General features: G+C 43.2%; 2 protein-coding genes across 2 annotated transcripts in view; one reads left to right on the top strand and one right to left on the bottom strand.

Annotated features, from left to right (window-relative positions):
• Positions 1 to 7,528, top strand: part of abhd16a (abhydrolase domain containing 16A, phospholipase) — a 30,715-nt gene extending 23,187 nt beyond the window's left edge. The window contains exons 17-20 of the mRNA XM_083760970.1: positions 1,319 to 1,395; positions 4,660 to 4,758; positions 5,123 to 5,169; positions 6,685 to 7,528. Coding sequence (XP_083617096.1) covers positions 1,319 to 1,395; positions 4,660 to 4,758; positions 5,123 to 5,169; positions 6,685 to 6,768 — 307 coding nt within the window. The 3' untranslated portion in view covers positions 6,769 to 7,528. The remainder of the gene's footprint in view (positions 1 to 1,318; positions 1,396 to 4,659; positions 4,759 to 5,122; positions 5,170 to 6,684) is intronic.
• A 2,783-nt stretch (positions 7,529 to 10,311) lies between these two features.
• g6fl (g6f-like) overlaps positions 10,312 to 19,618 on the bottom strand; it is a 30,138-nt gene continuing 20,831 nt past the window's right edge. Inside the window, exons 7-11 of the mRNA XM_083761966.1 lie at positions 14,829 to 14,951; positions 14,228 to 14,301; positions 12,081 to 12,107; positions 11,412 to 11,508; positions 10,312 to 10,405 (exon numbers count right to left, since the gene is read on the bottom strand). Coding sequence (XP_083618092.1) covers positions 11,458 to 11,508; positions 12,081 to 12,107; positions 14,228 to 14,301; positions 14,829 to 14,951 — 275 coding nt within the window. The 3' untranslated portion in view covers positions 10,312 to 10,405; positions 11,412 to 11,457. The remainder of the gene's footprint in view (positions 10,406 to 11,411; positions 11,509 to 12,080; positions 12,108 to 14,227; positions 14,302 to 14,828; positions 14,952 to 19,618) is intronic.

The following is a 19,618-nucleotide window of genomic DNA, read 5'->3' as shown; positions in this document are numbered from 1 at the left end:
GGGGTCTCAAGGTTCGGGGACCCCCAAATGGTAACTCTGTCATTTCTCTACCGTTTTGGACGGGGGTGGGCTCATTTGAATCGTGTCGCCCCCCTGGGGGCGTCTTTGGGGGTCTCAAGGTTCGGGGACCCCCAGGGACCCCCAAATGGTAACTCTGTCATTTCTCTACCGTTTTGGACGGGGGTGGGCTCATTTGAATCGTGTCGCCCCCCTGGGGGCGTCTTTGGGGGTCTCAAGGTTCGGGGACCCCCAGGGACCCCCAGGGACCCCCAAATGGTAACTCTGTCATTTCTCAACCGTTTTGGACGGGGGTGGCCTCTTTGGAATCGTGTCGCCCCCCTGGAGGTTTCTTTGGGGGTCTCAAGGTTCGGGGACCCCCCGGGACCCCCAAATGGTAACTCTGTCATTTCTCTACCGTTTTGGACGGGGGTGGGCTCATTTGAATCGTGTCACCCCCTGGGGGCGTCTTTGGGGGTCTCAAGGTTCGGGGACCCCCAGGGACCCCCAAATGGTAACTGTCATTTCTCTACCGTTTTGGACGGGGGTGGGCTCATTTGAATCGTGTCGCCCCCCTGGGGGCGTCTTTGGGGGTCTCAAGGTTCGGGGACCCCCAGGGACCCCCAGGGACCCCCAAATGGTAACTCTGTCATTTCTCAACCGTTTTGGACGGGGGTGGGCTCTTTGGAATCGTGTCGGCCACTAAAAATGCATTCGGACCGACCGGCCGACCTATAAAAAGACCGGCCGACGGTGCCTACCGGCCGACGCGTAGGCCGGAAGAAATGGATTCTGCCCTTGCTGCAAATCCACGGGTTCATGTACGAACTGTGTTTGAAAAATAAAACATCCCGGCCGTTTCACTCATATGGATATGAAGAATCAACTGACTGAGAGAAAACACTATTGTTACTGCTGCTGAATTAGTTACATTTTCGCTAGAAACAGACTGTATCATATATGAGTGACTGACTGTCGTAAACGATACAGAGACACCTCCCTGACAATAACTAATTTTGGACCACAATGCTTATATGAAATGATTTTAAGATGACCCCATGTTATTCTCCATAGAGAAATTACTTCCGTGAGCCGGGCAGAACCAGGGGATGAGCGAGTGACGTCAGGACTTCGGCGCTCTATTTATTATGGTTATAAACCTGTTCCATTTGGTTCCTATGGATCATTTACATGGGGGGAAATGATTGGTAGTGGTACACCTAGAAACTCTTCAATGACCCATGGGGGTCCCCAGACCCCATGTTGAGGACCAGTGCACCGGTCATGGGAATAATGGATGATGATGTATTTTACTGTCCAGGTACCCCAAGGTGATGACAGATGATGGAGTCAGAGCAGTCAGACAGTGGCTAGGAGCATCCAGCCCCATAGAAGAAGGTAGGTGCATGCATGCATGTGTGCGTGCGTGCGTGCGTGCGTGCCTTTGCATCGTCTCTGAATTCTGGATCAATCAGTAATTGATAAGGCAAGAGGAGATGGCAACACTATACTATGTGGTGATCTACCAAGTAACTAAGGTTTTCAAATTATTGGAGTAAAAGTACAATATTTGCCTCTGAGATGTAGTGGAGTAGATGGATTGAATATTGGAAATACTCTAGTAAAGTAAAGTACCTCAAAATTGTACAGTAATATACAAATGTAATTGATTTATTTGATTTGCACAGTTATATACACATATTATTCATAATGGGTAGTTCTTCCCATGGAAAGATGTCAGTTAGTTGTTGTATCGCTGAGGTAAGAGACCTGATGCGAGAACCTCACTGTTTACATTACATACAATATGAATTCATTAATATTAACAAAAAAGATAAAAAGGTGAACAAAAATATATAATGTACATACATACCGAACAGAGAATACAAAAACAAAAAGGCAAGGACATGATGCTACTTGCTACTAGTGAAAATACAGAGCTTTAGAAAATCCATACGTGACATGAAAAGCCCCAAAATAAATCTAAAAAAGGGTGAATATTCCACGTCATCATATTCCGCCTTTTGATGAGTAACATGTGTGCAATGCCAGCTTTATTTTATGCCAATGATGAAATGGAAGCTAAAACATGACAGAGCGACAAAAAAAAGCCCCTAAAAACAAATGTGCAACGACGAGAAACAAATGAGTAGCATGTGAGGCTTAGATGAAAGGAACCCCTAAGCTCTCATCTGTGAACGAGCAAGAGGAGAAGAGCAGAGGAAGAAACAGTGAGAGTCAATGTGATGATCAAAGCCTCAGCTGAGCTGCATTGCAGAATTTGATAACAGAACTACATCATGATCTAAAAACCGAGAAGTAACACCCCGTTATACTGTACAGTATGTGTATGTTAACAGTTTGACTGCGGCATGAATTAACCGCAATGCCCCGTTGACTGAAAAGGAACGACATCATCGTTCCATTTCATGAAAATCCGCTTGTCGTCGTGTTGAAGAATTATCCAAAGTGGCGATCAACAACAACCGATATTGGGAGGGAAGCTGTTCTACAATCAATGAACTCGTGAATGGGAGGGAAAGTGTTAACCACATGAAACTTAGCATCTATGCAAGTTTAATGTTTGTTTTTAGTTCAATGTTTGCGTTAAACACGCCATTGACAATGAAGGGAACATTTACGTCAGCTTGTCCCTAACACAAACATTAAATGCCATTAACGATAAAGAGAATTTAATGTTTGTTTTGACACCGTTTGTTTTACATCACCATTACAATTTACAATTTAGGCATTTAGCAGACGCTCTTAATCCAGAGTGATTAGAGTGATTAGGCAAGAACAAAAAAGCGTGGGAATACATCACATATATAAAATGCATTTATCATGAAACATGCGTAAGCTAAGAATGTAACTAGAACATATCTATATAATGACACTATACATATATACTATAGTAACTATACTATGCTATACATATGTACTATGAAGTGCTATGACTACATACAATGCAATTATTGTGCTGTCTACATGACATGCTGTAAGTAAAAAAAGTGCTATCTAAGGGGGTAGGGTAAGTGCTATGGGCCATGATGGAGTCTGAAAAGGTGGGTTTTCAGACTACGTTGGAAGATTGGGAGTGATGCTGCAGTTCTGATTGCTGAATGTTGAATGCCAGCATCAGAGTTTTGTATTCTGTGCGGACATTACATCACCTAATCATAGCAACATGAGTTAGACTTTGTGTAGATAAATAGATAGCATGTTATGTAGACGGATGCCAGATCATTATTGTTTTTTAATTATTTTTATATATATATATATATTTTTTTATCCCACGATTTTGTAACCCATTTTTCACCCCTGTGTCAATTATCTAATGTGATCCTGGGCTCTACACAGTACACCCTCCGCCAACCTAGTCCCCATATATGGGGGACATGGGGAGAGCAACGGACTTGAACTCATGCTTCCTTCATGCCTGAATGTCCCAAGTTGCTCCTTTAGGGGGGAGTTTCCCTGGTTGGACGTAGCGCGTGGAAGGAACACGTTATTCCAACCAGTTCCTTTCCCCTCCATCAGGCGCCCCGGCTGGCCAGGGGGGAGGCAGTTTAGAGAACAGGATTACTGCATGTTTTTTGTGAGGGTACCTACCCTAGGGGACACGGGGAGAACAAGTGTTTATAGTTTCAATGTAGGGATATTCTACTGTTAGACGGATAATGGGTTCTTAGGGCAGATTCACACTAGCCGTGCGTAGCCAGCCTTAATAATGCATATTTGTAATGCATTATTGCCCCAGGCAGATTACGTCTATTTGTAATGCATATTGCCCCAGGCAGATTACATCTGGCCCCTCAATTGTGGAAAGACTGAAGTGGTGACGAGCCAACCAGATTCGTCTGGAACCAGGCTATAACTAACCAGGGCCCAGTATGCAAATATGGTGGTGGGACATTGCAGAAAATAAATCCGACACTGAGAGTGACGAGACTAATATCCATGCAGTGATATTACTTGTATCGCTAGGCGAGGCTAGAGTCACACTGAGTCTTTTTTATTCAATACGATGGCCTGGTCCCCGCTGGCCATGAATGATTCACATTGGCCTCGATTCTTCCGACACCCGAGAGTACACTTCATTCGACTGTATTAAATTCTTTCACAATGCAGCACCTACTCGGCAGGGAGCGATGGGCCGGGAGGAGTAGGACGAAGGCCCTACGTCCTCCCAGTGGGGGCTCCTCACTGTCAGTAGGATACAACGGCAGTAACAACAGAAATGTATGTGAGGAGGAACTAATTGGCATAGCAACTAAATTGGGTAGAAGAACGGTGAAGGGGGGGGTCCTTGACATGAAAAAGTTTGAGCACCACTGATAGAGCAACATACTCTACGTTTATCAGAAAACAGTTTTAGAAGACATTTGTAGTATCGCCCTCAGGTCTCAGGCTATGCTTTAGCTATTGAAAAAATAGCAGATCTACAAGCTCATAGCGCGCCACCGAGTGGCGCGCTACGAGCTTGTAGGTCTGCTATTTTTGAAAAATCGAAGAACCACTGACATAGAAACATAGCTTTTTCAGAAAACTGTCAGGATGTAGAAGACATTTTTTAGAATCTGATCTCAGGTCAAAATGGGTTAATGGGATAACAGAAGGAAGCCCCTGTAACCATAAGCGCGTCTCTCCTCCTGTCTCCAGCGTCTGTGTACAGTAACTATGAGGTGGACGACGACTGGTGTGTGTCCGTCCTGCAGTCCTACCAGACAGACCGAGACGTGCACTATCCATGGAGCGTTGGTGAGATTGGAAATCATGTCATGAAATGAAAATTAATGAAAAAGAATTATATTTTTTGTTTTTTGAGATGTGCAATGAATTAAGTGTTTGTATCCGCATTATGACAACCAAATGAATGAGCTTACATTTTAATCATGAGGATTAGTCTCGACGGTTTGGATAATAGAAATTATTTAATTTCTCTCTTTGCATATTCTGTTGTCTTCCTCATCATTTCTTCTAAATGACAATATGCCGAGTATAAATCCTTAAGAATCACACAACATGTTTATGAATCATCTCCTGATGTACTAAATATAGAATTATTCTCACTGCGTTTGGTGTGATTTGTCTGTCTCTCTCTCTCTGTGTGTCTTTTTGCCAGGTGAGGATATGACATTAGAGGGAAGGCGTCAGTTGGCTCTTTTCTTGGTGAGACATTTTAATGATCCTCTTTGTCCTGCAATTCATCTCATCTCCACAGCAACATTCGTCTTCACAGAAAAAGCCCCTTTCTTTTTGTTGTCTTTCCATTTCGCTTATTTATTTCTTTACTCATTTGTACTGTGTATGTGAGAAGACTGCAACGATAATGCTTTTCTTCCCTGCATTTGGTGCATGCAGTATGAAGACGTACACTATTGCACTGGTTCTCAAAGTGAGGTCCAGGGACCCTCTGGGTTCCTTCAGGGCGCTGCCAAATGGCTCATTACAGATCTGTAAGGGTCCACTTGAGAGAGTACGAATGCAACCAGGTTCCATTTGTACACTCGATTATCGGGTCCTTGAAAGTTTGAGAAGTACGGCACTATTACATTGACTTACCGTCATTTTGGACATGAAAGGAGATGCACTTTAGATGCAAGGAAAAATGGTTGAGTGTTTTTTTTTTCTTTTTCCGTTTCTTCATCTGCCCAAAAGCAGGCTTTTTGCATATTCATCGTCCATCTGTTCATCCAATTGATGAAGCTTGCTTTCTCCTGTAACCCCTCCACTTTGTGCCGTTTTTTTAAACGCGGCTCACCTGCTCCTCCTCCTCTTCCTCCTGTACGCGATGCCTTCTGCCGCTCTGAAATCACAGCTCTTCAGAGATCATTACCGACGAGGAACACTTATTTTCGCTGACGCCATGGCAACCGGCTCACCTGTGCTCTCAGGTTGACTGGTGTAATATATTTTTTCGCAGAGCTTGCCTTATTGAAGTCGTTTAACATCAAACAAGAGGAGAGCCATCCATTCTGGCTAAACGCCACGCTTTCCCTCGCCCGGTCGATGCGCGGTGAATTGCACTTTATTCAAATGTAAACAGTAACACTGATGACATGGGAGAGGTTCATATGGCATGGATGGAACAGTAGCTTAATACAATCAAAGCTCCTCGCGCTTTTCTTTTAACCTACACTCGGCTTTATCCCGTATTCCCCTCTCTTTCCCCTGTCACAAAGTGACATGGGAAAACTGCACCTCTCTCTGTCTGTATTTTATGTTTACGTCTTGGCCACGCAGTTGTGGGAGTAGGTGGAAGAGAGGCTCTTTATTAGGTTCACATGATGAATGCTAAACCATTTGGAGCCCCAGATTATACACACACACCGAAGTCCTGATCTGATCAATAATACACAAGGTTTAGCGTATAGGAGAGTGTGCAATAGGGAACGTGTGGGTGGGTGGCTTTTTTTCGGGGGACCCCCGGAAATGCTGTAGCCATGTCTCGTAAGCTTGCGGAGAAAAATAAAATAGCTGATCTACAAGCTCACAACGCGTCACATCATGAGCTTGTAGATCTGCTATTTCACAACTGCTATTTCACAACTCTGCTATTTCACAACACTGCTATTTCACAACAGCTGATCTACTCTAATAAAATTATGAAAAAACACAAGTTGAAATATGGAGATAATTACGAGGTCTCTGACGGCAACGATATTTCTCCCCCTTTTTTTTTAGGCACGGAAGTACATGAGGAACTTTGACACGACACACTGCACTCCTCTGCCCTTCTCCGAGTTCCACACGCCATGGAGGCTGTGAGGAACGAACGCGAGCAGAGCCAGACATGTTGTTCAGTTGGAGCACGTTCCCGGGCATGGTGTGACTCCATTACTGTGACGGCGCTTGGCAAACGGTCCGAGGCATGTTGTCGCCATCGTCATGCCGACCGTTGGCACGGTAGCATCCCAGTCTACTTGCCTCGAAAACATTAGAAAATATGTATAGAAACATAGTTTTTTTTTTCATGAGGTTCATGTACAGTTGTGTTAAAGTATTTTATGCCTCTTTCTATACCAAGACGGACAAAAAAAAAGGATGGGGTTTCCAAGTAAATGCACAACCCATCTCTCACTCCTTCCATGAATTTTCTTTTTGGCTGTATTTGTAAAAAAACTAAATCTCATACGAGACCGAGGTAGTGTTTGGTTAACCCATTTGAACCGGGAAAGCATTTTAGATTTTAGCGTTCGCTATTAAAAAATAGATATACAAGCTTGCAGCGCGGTATCCGCTGTGAACTTGTGATTTGCTATTTTTGAAAAGTGTTGTAGAAGAATGTTGAATTTGTTTGAATTACAAAAAAGTTTGAGAATCTGCCTCAGGTCTTAATGGTGTCAGGTCAGGAGAAATCGACACTAATTTATTATTTTACAAATGTAGCCAATTTCTTTTAAAGAAGCTTACCTCCCCAATTATTTTCTCTCCTGTGGATCTTTATGAACAAGTCTGTATCATACACAATGATGCTCTTCTTAACTGTCATTAAATATGCTGAATAAATTGTTGGGAGGGAAAGGAACTTGACTTGATTTTAGAGATTTCAATTCACTTGTGTTTTGTTAATGAGTAGTGGTTATATCTTTATTAATGCACAGAACCTGAGTCTGTACTTGTACAGTATCTGTAAACACACGGGACCATGCGGATCCCAAAACAAATACCAGGCCTTTGTCATGCAATGCCATCTTGACTGATATCCAGGGGCAATTATAGAACATCTCATAAAGCAGTAATGTCTGATTGTTGATTATTTTATCACGATTTAGGTGGGAAAAGTAATAAAATCTGAAATTACACATTTATTATTGCATTTTTGAGATGGCACGATACAATGGATTGTAATTCTATGCTGTATTGTATTAACTGTAGTCTACTGCCTATACTGCCACATAAAGCCAAAGTGCAGTAACTAAGAAAAATAAATTAACTGATAGAAATGTGTTTAAAGGTGTTGCAACTGGTCAGGCAAATGAGATGATATTACACTATTATCTGTTCTTGAGGTAATTGTTCATCCCCCAAAGTCACGGAGGCTGATTTGACCTTTGGGATACACAAATGCAATATTGCTCTGCTGTCGGGAACAAAAACCACCTAACTTATTTTTCAGGAAATGAAGAACACCTTATTTTAATACAAAGCAATACTGCCTCATCAAAGTTGGTACTGTGACATATTGTCAATTACTTGCATGAGAGGTGGTGGAGTTACTGTAGCTCAGGCGTGCCCACACCTTTTGGACTTGAGAGCTACTTTCACAATAACCAGCTCTACCCACCAATTGGCATTGCTGAAAATAGTTACAAAATGTACATGAGGGGGCTTTGGAATAATGGCACTGGCGTTGCCTAAGAAATAGGAAATTGAGGGGGAAAATAGAATTGGTAGTTTCTTTATATAACTTCGTAATGCTACTGATGTTTGTGCGCAACACTCTTGAAAACAAAGTATTGCATTGTGGGTTTGAGCTGACAGACCCTTTTTGATGTCAATCAACTAACTCACCTTATAAAAGTGTCAGATGCCCCCCCAAAAATAGTTTTTCTATTAAATGATATTTTTCATGCATGTCTTGTGATCTAGTGGTAGATCGCGATGTACCTTTTGGGCACCCCTACTGTAGCTGCTTTAGCAGACACTTTGAGGTTCCAATGGAGTTGAGAGGTTTTGCCCGAAGTGCTTTTCAATACTTTTTCATTGCTTCAATATTGTTTTAACCAACACACAGACGTAAAGGGTGATCAACAATAGCATTGATTTATGCAAAAGAAGGAAAAAAAAGGCAAATGGAGTTAGGTGTTTTCCTCCCGACAGCAACAAATTAGTAAGAGACCTTTGGAAAAGTTGCAACCGAGTGATGGATGGCGCCTGGTGGCTGGCTTGATAGGACTGGGCAATAGCAAATATATCACAATAGTTTACCAAACACCTCAATATCGATATTGTGGGGATTTTGTTATATTGACTTTCACAAACTATTTAAACAATGAGACTTCCAGTGCCTTGCGAAAGTATTCACACCCTTCATCTTTTCCACATTTTTTGTTACAACCGTATTCAAAAAAGGATTAAATTCATTGTTTTACTCAACCTTCTCCTATACTATACCTATACAAAACCAGGCACCACTCATCACCAACACCATCCCTACAGGGAAGCATGGTGGTCGCAGCATCTTGCTGTCGGCAAAAGGAACTGGGAGAAAAGTCAGTATCAAGGGAAACAGTTATGCATCAAAGTACAGAGATTCATGAAAACCTGCTCCAGAGCACTCTGGACCTCATGACTGAGGTAGGTTTACCTTCCAACCGGACAAGGAGCCTAAGGCCTGACTCACAAGTGCACAACAGATTGATGTATAGCTGATGCATGAGACTTGTTTACTGATGCAAGCTATACATCAATCTGTTGTGAAGGTGTGAGTCAGGCCTAAGCAGTAAGCACACAGCCAAGATAACCAAGGAGTGGCTTCAGGACAAGTCTGAAGCAACCTGATGTAGCTTGAAAAGATCTGAAAAGAGGAATGAGAGAAACTGCACCAAAATACATGTGCCAAGTTGTAGCATGCTGCCAGAGGTGCTACTGTACATGTATAACAAAATGTTGAGTAAAGGTGTGAATACACATTTGCAAACATTTCACAAATACCTCTTTACATTTGTCATTATGCAACATGACATACAACATGGGATTGAGCTAATGTGTGTAGAATTCTGAACAAAGAAAGGTTACTACAATTTTTGAATAAAGCTGTATCAAAACAAAATGTGGAAAAGATGAAGGGGGTGAATACTTTCGCAAGGCACCGTAATTATCAGTAAAGTAAACTAAGTAAACAGCTAGAACAGTCAAGTAAGTTCAGAAAAGTTCAAAGTCACTTTAATGGAAGGGACACCAGGAAAAGACAACACTTACAATATCCCAATCGTATGTCCAATATCTGGTCTCATATCACAATATCATAATGTATTTTAGTAGTTTCAAAAAGGATTTCAAATTACTTCGAGCCTATTTGTTTTGGAAGACTCTTTCACACTGCTGTATATTAAGGTATTAAGTACAGTGCATGACATTCAGTCATTCCTGTGGTATAGAGTCTTCAACAGGGGGTCTGAAAATACAACATGAATCCAAAAGATCAATAGAAAAGATAACTAAAACAAAACAACAACATGCATTTATACAACACTGATGATGCATGGTGCTGTCAAACAAGTCTATGAAGCTATGAAATCGATGAAAAAGTTTTCATTACAATATATGGCCATCCTTGGCCTGAAAAAGGTCTGAAGACCCCTGTTGTTCCTGCCTGTGCTGTGGGAGCCGAGTGGATGTAACACACAGGTGGGTCGATGTGGGGGGGAGGGTGATTAGATTAGATCAGCCCTGCTCGGATCTGGAAAAACACAAGACCACAATAAAGACAAACTGGCTTTGTCAGCTTCCCTTTGAACATAAACACGTCGCAGCAACAACAACAACACAGGGGGCGAGGCGGTGGGGGGCTGTCATGGCACAGCGGGAAACCATGTCATGCTGTAGGAAGGGATTTTCAGGCCAGCGTGATTGGTGGCTGTGAAGGGCAGATGACACATGCACACGTACATGTGTTGTGAGTTGTGACACACACATACACACACAGTCACACACACACACACACACACACACACACACACACACACACACACACAGAGTGTATGCTACTATACGTACATAGGACTACACAGTACACAACACATATACACACAAAAAAATATATAGAATTTCTTTGACTTTTTTGCCTTTACACAGTAAGTTGACAGGAAACAGAGAGAGAGATCTGGGGGAAAACACACAGCAAAGTTCGTCGGGATCGGGACTCGAACCCGCGACACACTACCAGCATATAGGTGCCTGGACCGCTAAGCCGACCCAAGCCATCAGCCCAGGAATTTTAATTACAGTGGCTCTGATATTTATTATTTTCGTATGTGAAAATACAAACGTTGGTTAATCAACTAGCCTATACGGACTTTTACTTGTAACAGAGTAATTCTATATTGCAGTATTGATACTTTTACTGTATAAGTTTAAAAAATCTGAGTACTTATTCCACCATTGCTGCCTGCATTGCATATGAAGTTGGCAGCAGAAATACCAAGAAACAAACAAAAAGACAAGACCGACCAGCCCTGGGAATATATTTCCAAACATTCCGATGGCCAGTTCGAACCTGCATGCAACTACAAGTTATACAACATATACGTACTGTGTCTTTGCACAGGAGCACATGTGTGTGCTCGACACATGAATTACATAGACCCCCTCACACACACGCACACAAAGAGCAATTACACACACACACACACACACACACACACACACACACCCCCTCGCATTTACATGCTTCATACTGTACGTACCCACACACATTGAAACACAGTATGAGCAGGTGACCGCAGGCATGCTTTACCGGTCCAACTCCTTGTAGACATCATCTTCTCCTCTGGGCTTCAAATCCTTGGCAGAGGGATGAGAGGAAAGTGGAGGTGGGGGAGGAAAGGGGGGGGGGGGGGGTACGGGCCGGGGGGGAGGAGGGGTTCAGCAAGAAGGAGGAGGAGGATGAAGAGGATGATGTGACAGAGAGAGCGAGAGAGAGAGAGAGAGAGAGACCCATGGTGGTGGTGAGAGCAGATTTATGTCTCTCCGGTGTGTAATGCGATTGATTTGTTAATATCACTAATGTAAGGTTGACAGTTGAGGAACGGAGGGGTTTATCTGGAGGGAGGTCTGTGACGGATGGACTGGGAGGACAGGGAGCGAGAGGAGAAGACATATCTACTGTCAGCTTAGGGAGAGAGAGAGAGAGAGAGAGGGGGGAGACCGATTGTGTGTGTGTGTGTGTGTGTGTGTGTGTGTGTGTGTGTGTGTGTGTGTGTGTGTGCGCGCGCGCGTGCGTGCACGTGCATTTGTGTGTGTGCGTGCAAGCTTGTGTTTGTATTCATGTGTTTGTGTGTACACACACACATGCACGCACGCACACGCACAACACACACACGCCACTGAATCTGTGAGGGGACGCAATAACTCACCATGTAGATGGAAGCCTGGGGAGAGGTCTGCTGGGAGGGGACCAGATAGCACAGAAAAACGCTTTAATAAACAACCATTGACAGACAGGAAGTGATGGAGAGAGAGAATGCCGTGCGCGCACAAGACTTCATTTGCAAAAACAGATATTCTACGTTTGTATTTATTATCCTAAATCATGTCGTGTGCGCTCCAGGGAGTGTTGTCAAACAGGCATCGGGTTGTTCCGATAAGATATCTCAATTTTCTTTACAATTTCCTAAATCATTTATTTTATTATTGTGCACTTCGGGGAATATCAATCACGACGGGTGTTTATTTTAGGAAGGGATTTTATCTGTTTTTGCAAATTGTTTCTGTCGGGCCTTATATGTCCAATAACTTACTAATAAAAATATGTGTTTCAATGAATCCAATGTAGTTATTATTTAGTCACAATGTGGTTACTGTTCATTGGGTAACTATTTATAAAAGCCAAAGACTTTCAACCTGGCATACCAATTTTGGGCATGTCATTATTGGCGATTATTTTATGTTTTCTTTAGCAGATCTACAAGCTCACATCACATTGTGATGCGACATGTTGTGAGCTTATACAGTAGATCTGCTACTTTCTGCTAGTTTCACACGACACTGTCATTCAACAGTGCAGGCCATTCATTTATGAAAGAAAATATTATAAAAGAAACAAGGTTTCTGGCTGAAGAAATGAACTCTCAAGGCTCATACATACTCCTTCCAGCTTTTGGTGATAAGCTATCACCTCAAACTGGAATATGATTGAATAGGCCTTAAGAGAGCGGAACCAGAGAGGAGAGGGATGCGGAGAAATAGTGCTAAATCGAAAAAAAAGGGTCTTACACAGTCATGATGAGAAAGAAACAGACAGAGAGAGAGAGAGAACAGAGTGACAGAGAGGGAGAGCGAGAGAGAGTGTTAATGTAACACAGCTCTGTTTACACCTTTCTTTAATTCCTATGTATATCCAATATATATATATATATATATATATATATATATATATATCTTTTTTTATATATATATAATTTTTATCACACGATTTTACAAACTCCACACAGAAAGGCCCTTTCGCCAACCCTGCCTCGCGTATGGGCACTGATGACACGGAGGAGGGAACACGCCCCCAGTGCCCACAGCGTCCCCAGCGGGAATCGAACCCAGGACCTTCTAGCTGTGAAGCGACAGCACTATACCGACTGTGCCACCTCCAATATTTATTTGTAAATACATTGTTTTATTAATGTCACGGTACGCTCCTCTGCCCTTGGACTTTGTCTGTGTTTTGGGACTTAATACTTGTATTCTGTACCTTATTTTGTAATAGTGTTCTGTGATTTCCTGTCTGCCTTGTTTTCTGTCTCCTGCCTTGTCTCACCTGAGTCATCTCCCTGTATTAGTGTAACCCTATAGCCACCTGTGTTCTGTTGCCTGTTAGCCTATCCCAGTGTTGGTTGTGTGTTTCAGTTCACCTGTGTGTAGTTAGTCTTGTCTATATATTTTCCCCAGTGTTTTCAGTTCCTTGTCAGTTCGTCGTCGTAAGTGACGTGGTTATTTTCTTGTGTTTTCCTATAGTTATTCAAAGTCCTTGTTATTTCCTAGTTGTTCCAAGTGTTTTCACTGTGTGAGTTTTGGGAATTAAAACCACTGGAATATTCACTCTTCTGCCTGTGCCTGGTTCGTTCTGCACCTGAGTCCTACATCTCCAGAACCACGTCGTGACAATTTCGATTGTCTTGTTCCACTTCTGCTTTGGCAATGTAAGGTAAGTTTTATCATGCCAATAAAGCTCCTTTGAATTGAATTGGATTGAATTGAGAGAGAGAGAGAGAGAGAGAGAGAGAGAGAGAGAGGGGGAGCGACAGGGAGGGAGAGAGAGTGCTGCAAGCAGGGACAGCAAGGAGAAAGAGACAGGAAAGCGAGTAAGGGGGAGAGAGAGAGAGAGAAATGACGGGAAAAAGTAAAGAGGAAGAGAGAAGAGCTGTGAGGGGAATGAAGTGATTAACTGGAGGGTTAGACATGAGAGAGAAGAGCGTGAAATGGTTGAGTGACAAAGAGATGAAGCGAGAGTGCTGGAAGAGGAGAGAGAGGGAGGTGTGGAGGAGAACATGCATGGATACGGATCCATCACCTGTCTGATGTCCTCAGGATTCTCATAGATGTTCTCTACCTCCCCAGAGTAATGAGAGAGAGACTGTTCAATATCTGTGAGAACACACACACGCACACACACGCACACACACACACACACACACACACACGCACGCGCACGCGCACGCGCGCGCGCGCGCGCGCGCAGACACGCACACACACAAACAGTAATGGGAAGATTGGTAAATAACTGAGTGTACACAACTACACAGTACACACACACACACACACATACACAGCGAGGGTGGCAGACTGCTCATTATCTGATAAAAAACACACACATTTCCACAAAAACACACACACACACACACACACTGTCAAACAGATCAGACTCACAAGACATTTATGCAGCCAAATAGGCTCACACACACACACACACACACACACACACACACACACACACACACACACACACACACACACACACACACACACACACACAAACCCAGCGAGGGGCCCAGATTCATTACAGAACCCTCAGAGGGTGTGTCACGGCCCACAGCGCTTTCTCCATGCAGCCGGGCCGAAGATGGAGGCAACATGAAGAACTGTCACAAAGCAAAAAACGCCGGAAGACTCACCGCGACGTGAAACGTGTCCCTGTCTCCATAGCAACACACCGACAGCCGCCGCAACCAGGGGGACCAGGAGCAATAGCGCAGAGAGGGAAGGGAGCAGGGAGGGTACGGTGGCACCGGCACTCACTGCAAACAGCAGAATAACGAAGTGTGATAGAGAGACAGAGAGAACGAATGAGCTGTGTGTTAATATAAAACTCATACAGGTCCTCATACAGGGGAGGGGGGGGGGGGCATGGTAAGGTTAGTGTTCCTCATTGCCCAGTAGGGGGCAAGACTGCTCCTTTGTTCAATTCAACAGGAGAGAGAAAAAGCTCTAGAAAAGCTCTCCAAAGAGCTACAGCAGACATGCTGCAGGGCGGCTTGCAAACAATAGCAGAGATATACTCCTACATTTATGTTACATGTCTTTTACGTCATGCCGATGTGATGTCACTCATCAGGTCCTCCTGGAGATGCAAGGCAACGAGTCCTGGTAGATAGACACGGCCTGTGATGTTCAACAGTTCTCCAGCCGACATCAGGGCTGCAGTTGACAGACACGAGTGAGAACGCGTGATTCTAAGCAAGATGAGTGTTGTCAGTTTGATATCTCTGGTGAATACAACCACAGCAGCGGTATCAAGGAGCCCGGGTGATGAACAAAGCCGGCTCAACCCAAGCTAGGGAACAAAGCTATCAGATCTCTCCGGCAAATCAAAGACAGTTACCGCTGTATAGCCTGGTTCTCTCACACAGCGAGGGAGATAATATTTACTTATTTATTTGTTTCAAGTCCCGATTTGAGTGTACAGTAACTGTATATTTTTTCATTGTGAAGCCATGGAGATGGGTAGCGTGTTTCGTGAACCCTTGACATCTGATCTAAAGCAACAGAGGAGCCTGCAGGCAAACTGGCAAACATGACAATATAAATAGCATTCTTCTGTGCCAAAGGCCACGCATGGACAACAGGGAGGCAGGAAGATGCATGGAGGAACGTATAGCGGCACCGTTTGATTTTGTGTTACATAAGCCAGAGCCAGAGTCAGACTATTAGCTCACTTGATGTTCTAGTCAAATTTAGTGGAAAAGAGCAGAGCTTATGAGAGCAGACTCGACAGGCCGGCGTGTTTGCATAGGCCAGGATGACATCATTCTTGCAAAACACGCGGCCCACAGGGGTGACCTGGGAGGCAGGTAGGAGGTGCCAGTTTGGCAGTTTCCAGGGAGACTGGGCTACAACTAATGTGTGGAGTGTACCTGCCCAGAGGAACAAGAGCTCTGCCGCGGCAACCAAATCAACCAGACAGTGTTCTGTGGAAAACACAGAGACCTAATGTTTTCTCTTTTAGTTTAGCTTTTGTTCAAGGAGAACAACACGTTGCAGACCAAAGGATTGGGACGAGATGAAGCCGTTTAAGACAGATTTATACTTCTTTATGAGACTACTAATCTACTGTGAGCTCACTGTGAGCTCGTAGATCTGCACGCGACACCATCATACCATACGACTGAACATAATAAAGCTAATCGTTATGAGGACCTTTGCAGAGAAAAATCTCTGCGGTCTGAATTAGCTTTTACTCCTTTAGCCCTCTACTTCACTGTTAAATAAGAGTGCAAAGGGGAGGTGAAAGAGGAGATGGCTCAAATGAGATCTGAGCCACGGTCAGGGAGAGAGAGGTGTCGGGGGCCAGGGTGATAACTGCTATACAGTACATTAACGATGATCACTGTTGTACGTACATGCCGTGTATGTGTGTGTGTGTGTGTGTGTGTGTGTGTGTGTGTGTGTGTGTGTGTGTGTGTGGGTGTGTGTGTGGGTGTTTGCTCGCGCGTGTTTCCAATTTAAACATACTGTTAAAATGTGATACCTTTGACTAATGCTCAGCATAAATTATTAAGCTATTATGCTCTTAGCTCTTATGCTATTATTCTCTTGTTTCAATAAAATTACATCTGTATAGTTTATACATTTATGTTTTAGAGATAGTCAGAAAGACAGGAAGCAGAGCTGGAGGTAGCAGAGACTAAAATGTTGAGGTTCTCTCTGGGAGTAACGAGGATGGGTAGGATCAGGAACGAGTACATCAGAGGGACAGCACATGTCAGATGTTTTGGAGATAAAGCCAGAGAGGCCAGAATGAGATGGTTTGGACACATACAGAGGAGGGATAGTAAGTATATCGGTAGAAGGACATTGAGGTTGGAACTGCCAGGCAGGAGGCCTAGAGGAAGACCAAAGAAAAGATTTATGGATGTAGTGAAAGAGCCCTTTCAATAAAGCCCTTTGAATTGAAATACTGGAGTCAGCATGGTGAAGTGCTTACACGTATTAAGGAATGGTATTTTTCCCCTTTCTTCCCCCTAAGCATCCGGCTTATAAGAGCACAAGCTCTTATGATGTGCTTCATTATAATCAATAATGGACAGCTCATGACACTGAAGGACAGATGACACCATAGTGGATGGAGATGGAGAAATTGGAAGACATAACTAGCTAATGGAAGTAGAAGGACAATTCTTTCTTTGGTGTAATGGAAAGCAGCCACTTAAAACTCAGAAATAGCTACAAAAACAGCTGAAGTACCGGTTCTTGAAAGCTGCATTATTCCGAAAGGAAAGAGACGTAAACAACATGTCTGGGTGTTTTTTTTCTTTGTACCATGAAAAGGTCTTTAATACTTTTACTTTTGAACAGATACTTTTCTTAAGTAGCCTACATAATGATGTGAGCTACTCAAGTAACATTTTCACTGAGCTACTTTTACTCGTAGTAAACAGGTTGTATTTGTACTCAAGTACTGGGGTCGAGTACTCTGTCCACCTCTGGTAAAATAGAGGTTCAGCCACACCGATACAGATAAGCGTTCCAAAATGTTTCTAATTGTCAAAAAACATGATTTAGACACCAAGTTTGCATTCATAGCTCATCTGGTTCAAAAGTTGTAGACAAAACCTTTTTCAGGTGGCGGACTGGCGGCCATATTGGATTTGGCCACTATGATGACCTGGAGGGTTGCTGGCTCGGGCACGGATTCAACAAACATGAGTTTTCTGAACATTTTGAGCACCTCAGAAAATCTGTAGCTCCAACAGTTTAGAAAATAGAGCCATGTTTGAACTAGCGGTCATTTAAAAAAGGTTGTGGTCATTTTCGGGTATTTCGCCCCGGATAGAGAATTTTTCACAGTTCCCAAGTTGTTCGCAGGGGTCACATTAGCCTAGACTAAATGTTGAAGCGAATCTTGTGTACTATTACTGACATTTTGGGACGGCAATGAAACTTCAGTGCAGTTTCTAAATCCTATGAGTGAACAAGGACAATTCCAAATGTCAATTTCCAATTTCCAATTGAAGACTACTGATTAACAGCAGGTTATATGTGTGTTGTGTTGTGGTTGCTGAGGTTCGTTGTGAGTTGTTGTGACAGTAACAAAACGCCTGTGGTCTCCAAGGCTACTGTGACAGGGTGGATGTAGGCTATTGGTTTATGACTGGCAACGAGGATTAATATTAATATTCTCTTCTCTTACAGACCTCCCCAGTCCCCACCCAACATCCTCGACTCCCCTCTCATTCTCACTCACTCACTCACTCACTCACTCACTCACTCACTCACTCACTCACACACACATACACACATACATACACATACACATACACACACACACACTCCGTCCTTTAGATTCCTCACGAAGAAGACATTTTTTTGTCCTGATCATACAACTTCTATATATCGAGGTGCACAGGATTCCAGCTTTGCATAATTCCAATGTGTTTCTAATGCTCAAAAAGAACAAAATAGGCACCAAGTTTGCAACAAAGTTAAAGTAAGTAAAACTAATTGAAATATGCAAAATAGAGGTTCGGCCACACCCAGTCATAAATATGATTATTCCAAAATGTTTCTAATTGTCAAAAAACATGATTTAGACACCAAGTTTGCATTCATAGCTCATCTGGTTCAAAAGTTATAGATAATAACTCTTTCAGGTGGCGGACTGGCGGCCATATTGGATTTGGCCACTATGATGACCTGGAGGGTTGCTGGCTCGGGCACGGATTCAACAAACATGAGTATTCTGAACATTTTGAGCACCTCAGAAAATCTGTAGCTCCAACGGTTTAGAAGATAGAGTCATGTTTGAAGTAGTGGTGATTTTTAAAAGGGAGTGGTCGTTTTCGGGTATTTCGCCCCGGATAGAACATTTTTCACAGTTCCCAAGTTGTTCGCGGGGGTCATATTAGCCAATAACAGTTGAGATATTCTCTACTAAATGAAGTGCATACATATCTTACCCAGGTCCTCTACTAATTGGTTCCCAACCTTTTTATACTGAAGTACCGGTCTGAGAAAATATTTGGCTCTCCAAGTACCACCATAATAACTGATGTTTTGTTCCATTCCTATGGCAACTCCTTTGTGTACCAACAGAGAGGGGCTCAAGTACCAACCGGGGGTACTAGTACCTGTCTATGTCCACACTCACAACGTCCACACTCACAACACGTGAGGGCCGGAGTTCAACAAACCACGTGCAAACTGGTTCTGTGTTCCGTCTGTGTTTCATGCTTTTCCAATGGAAGTCACATGGTTTGACCAAACACTTGACTTGTGTTTGATTGCCCCCACTCCCCCCATCAAACACAAGTGTTTGGTCAAACCATGTGACTTCCGTTGGAAAAGCATTGAGGCGGCCAACACAGAATGTTCGATTGAAATGTGTGTAATGTATGAGGCCTACAGTATAGTATCTCACTTTCGGTTTGGTCTCTTATTGTTCCATCAGTCATAAATTGGTGGTACA

This window comes from Protomyctophum parallelum (genome assembly GCF_964188405.1).
Source record: "Protomyctophum parallelum genome assembly, chromosome: 3".
Taxonomy (NCBI): Eukaryota; Metazoa; Chordata; class Actinopteri; order Myctophiformes; family Myctophidae; genus Protomyctophum; species Protomyctophum parallelum.
This window is presented reverse-complemented; position numbering and strand designations above follow the sequence as displayed.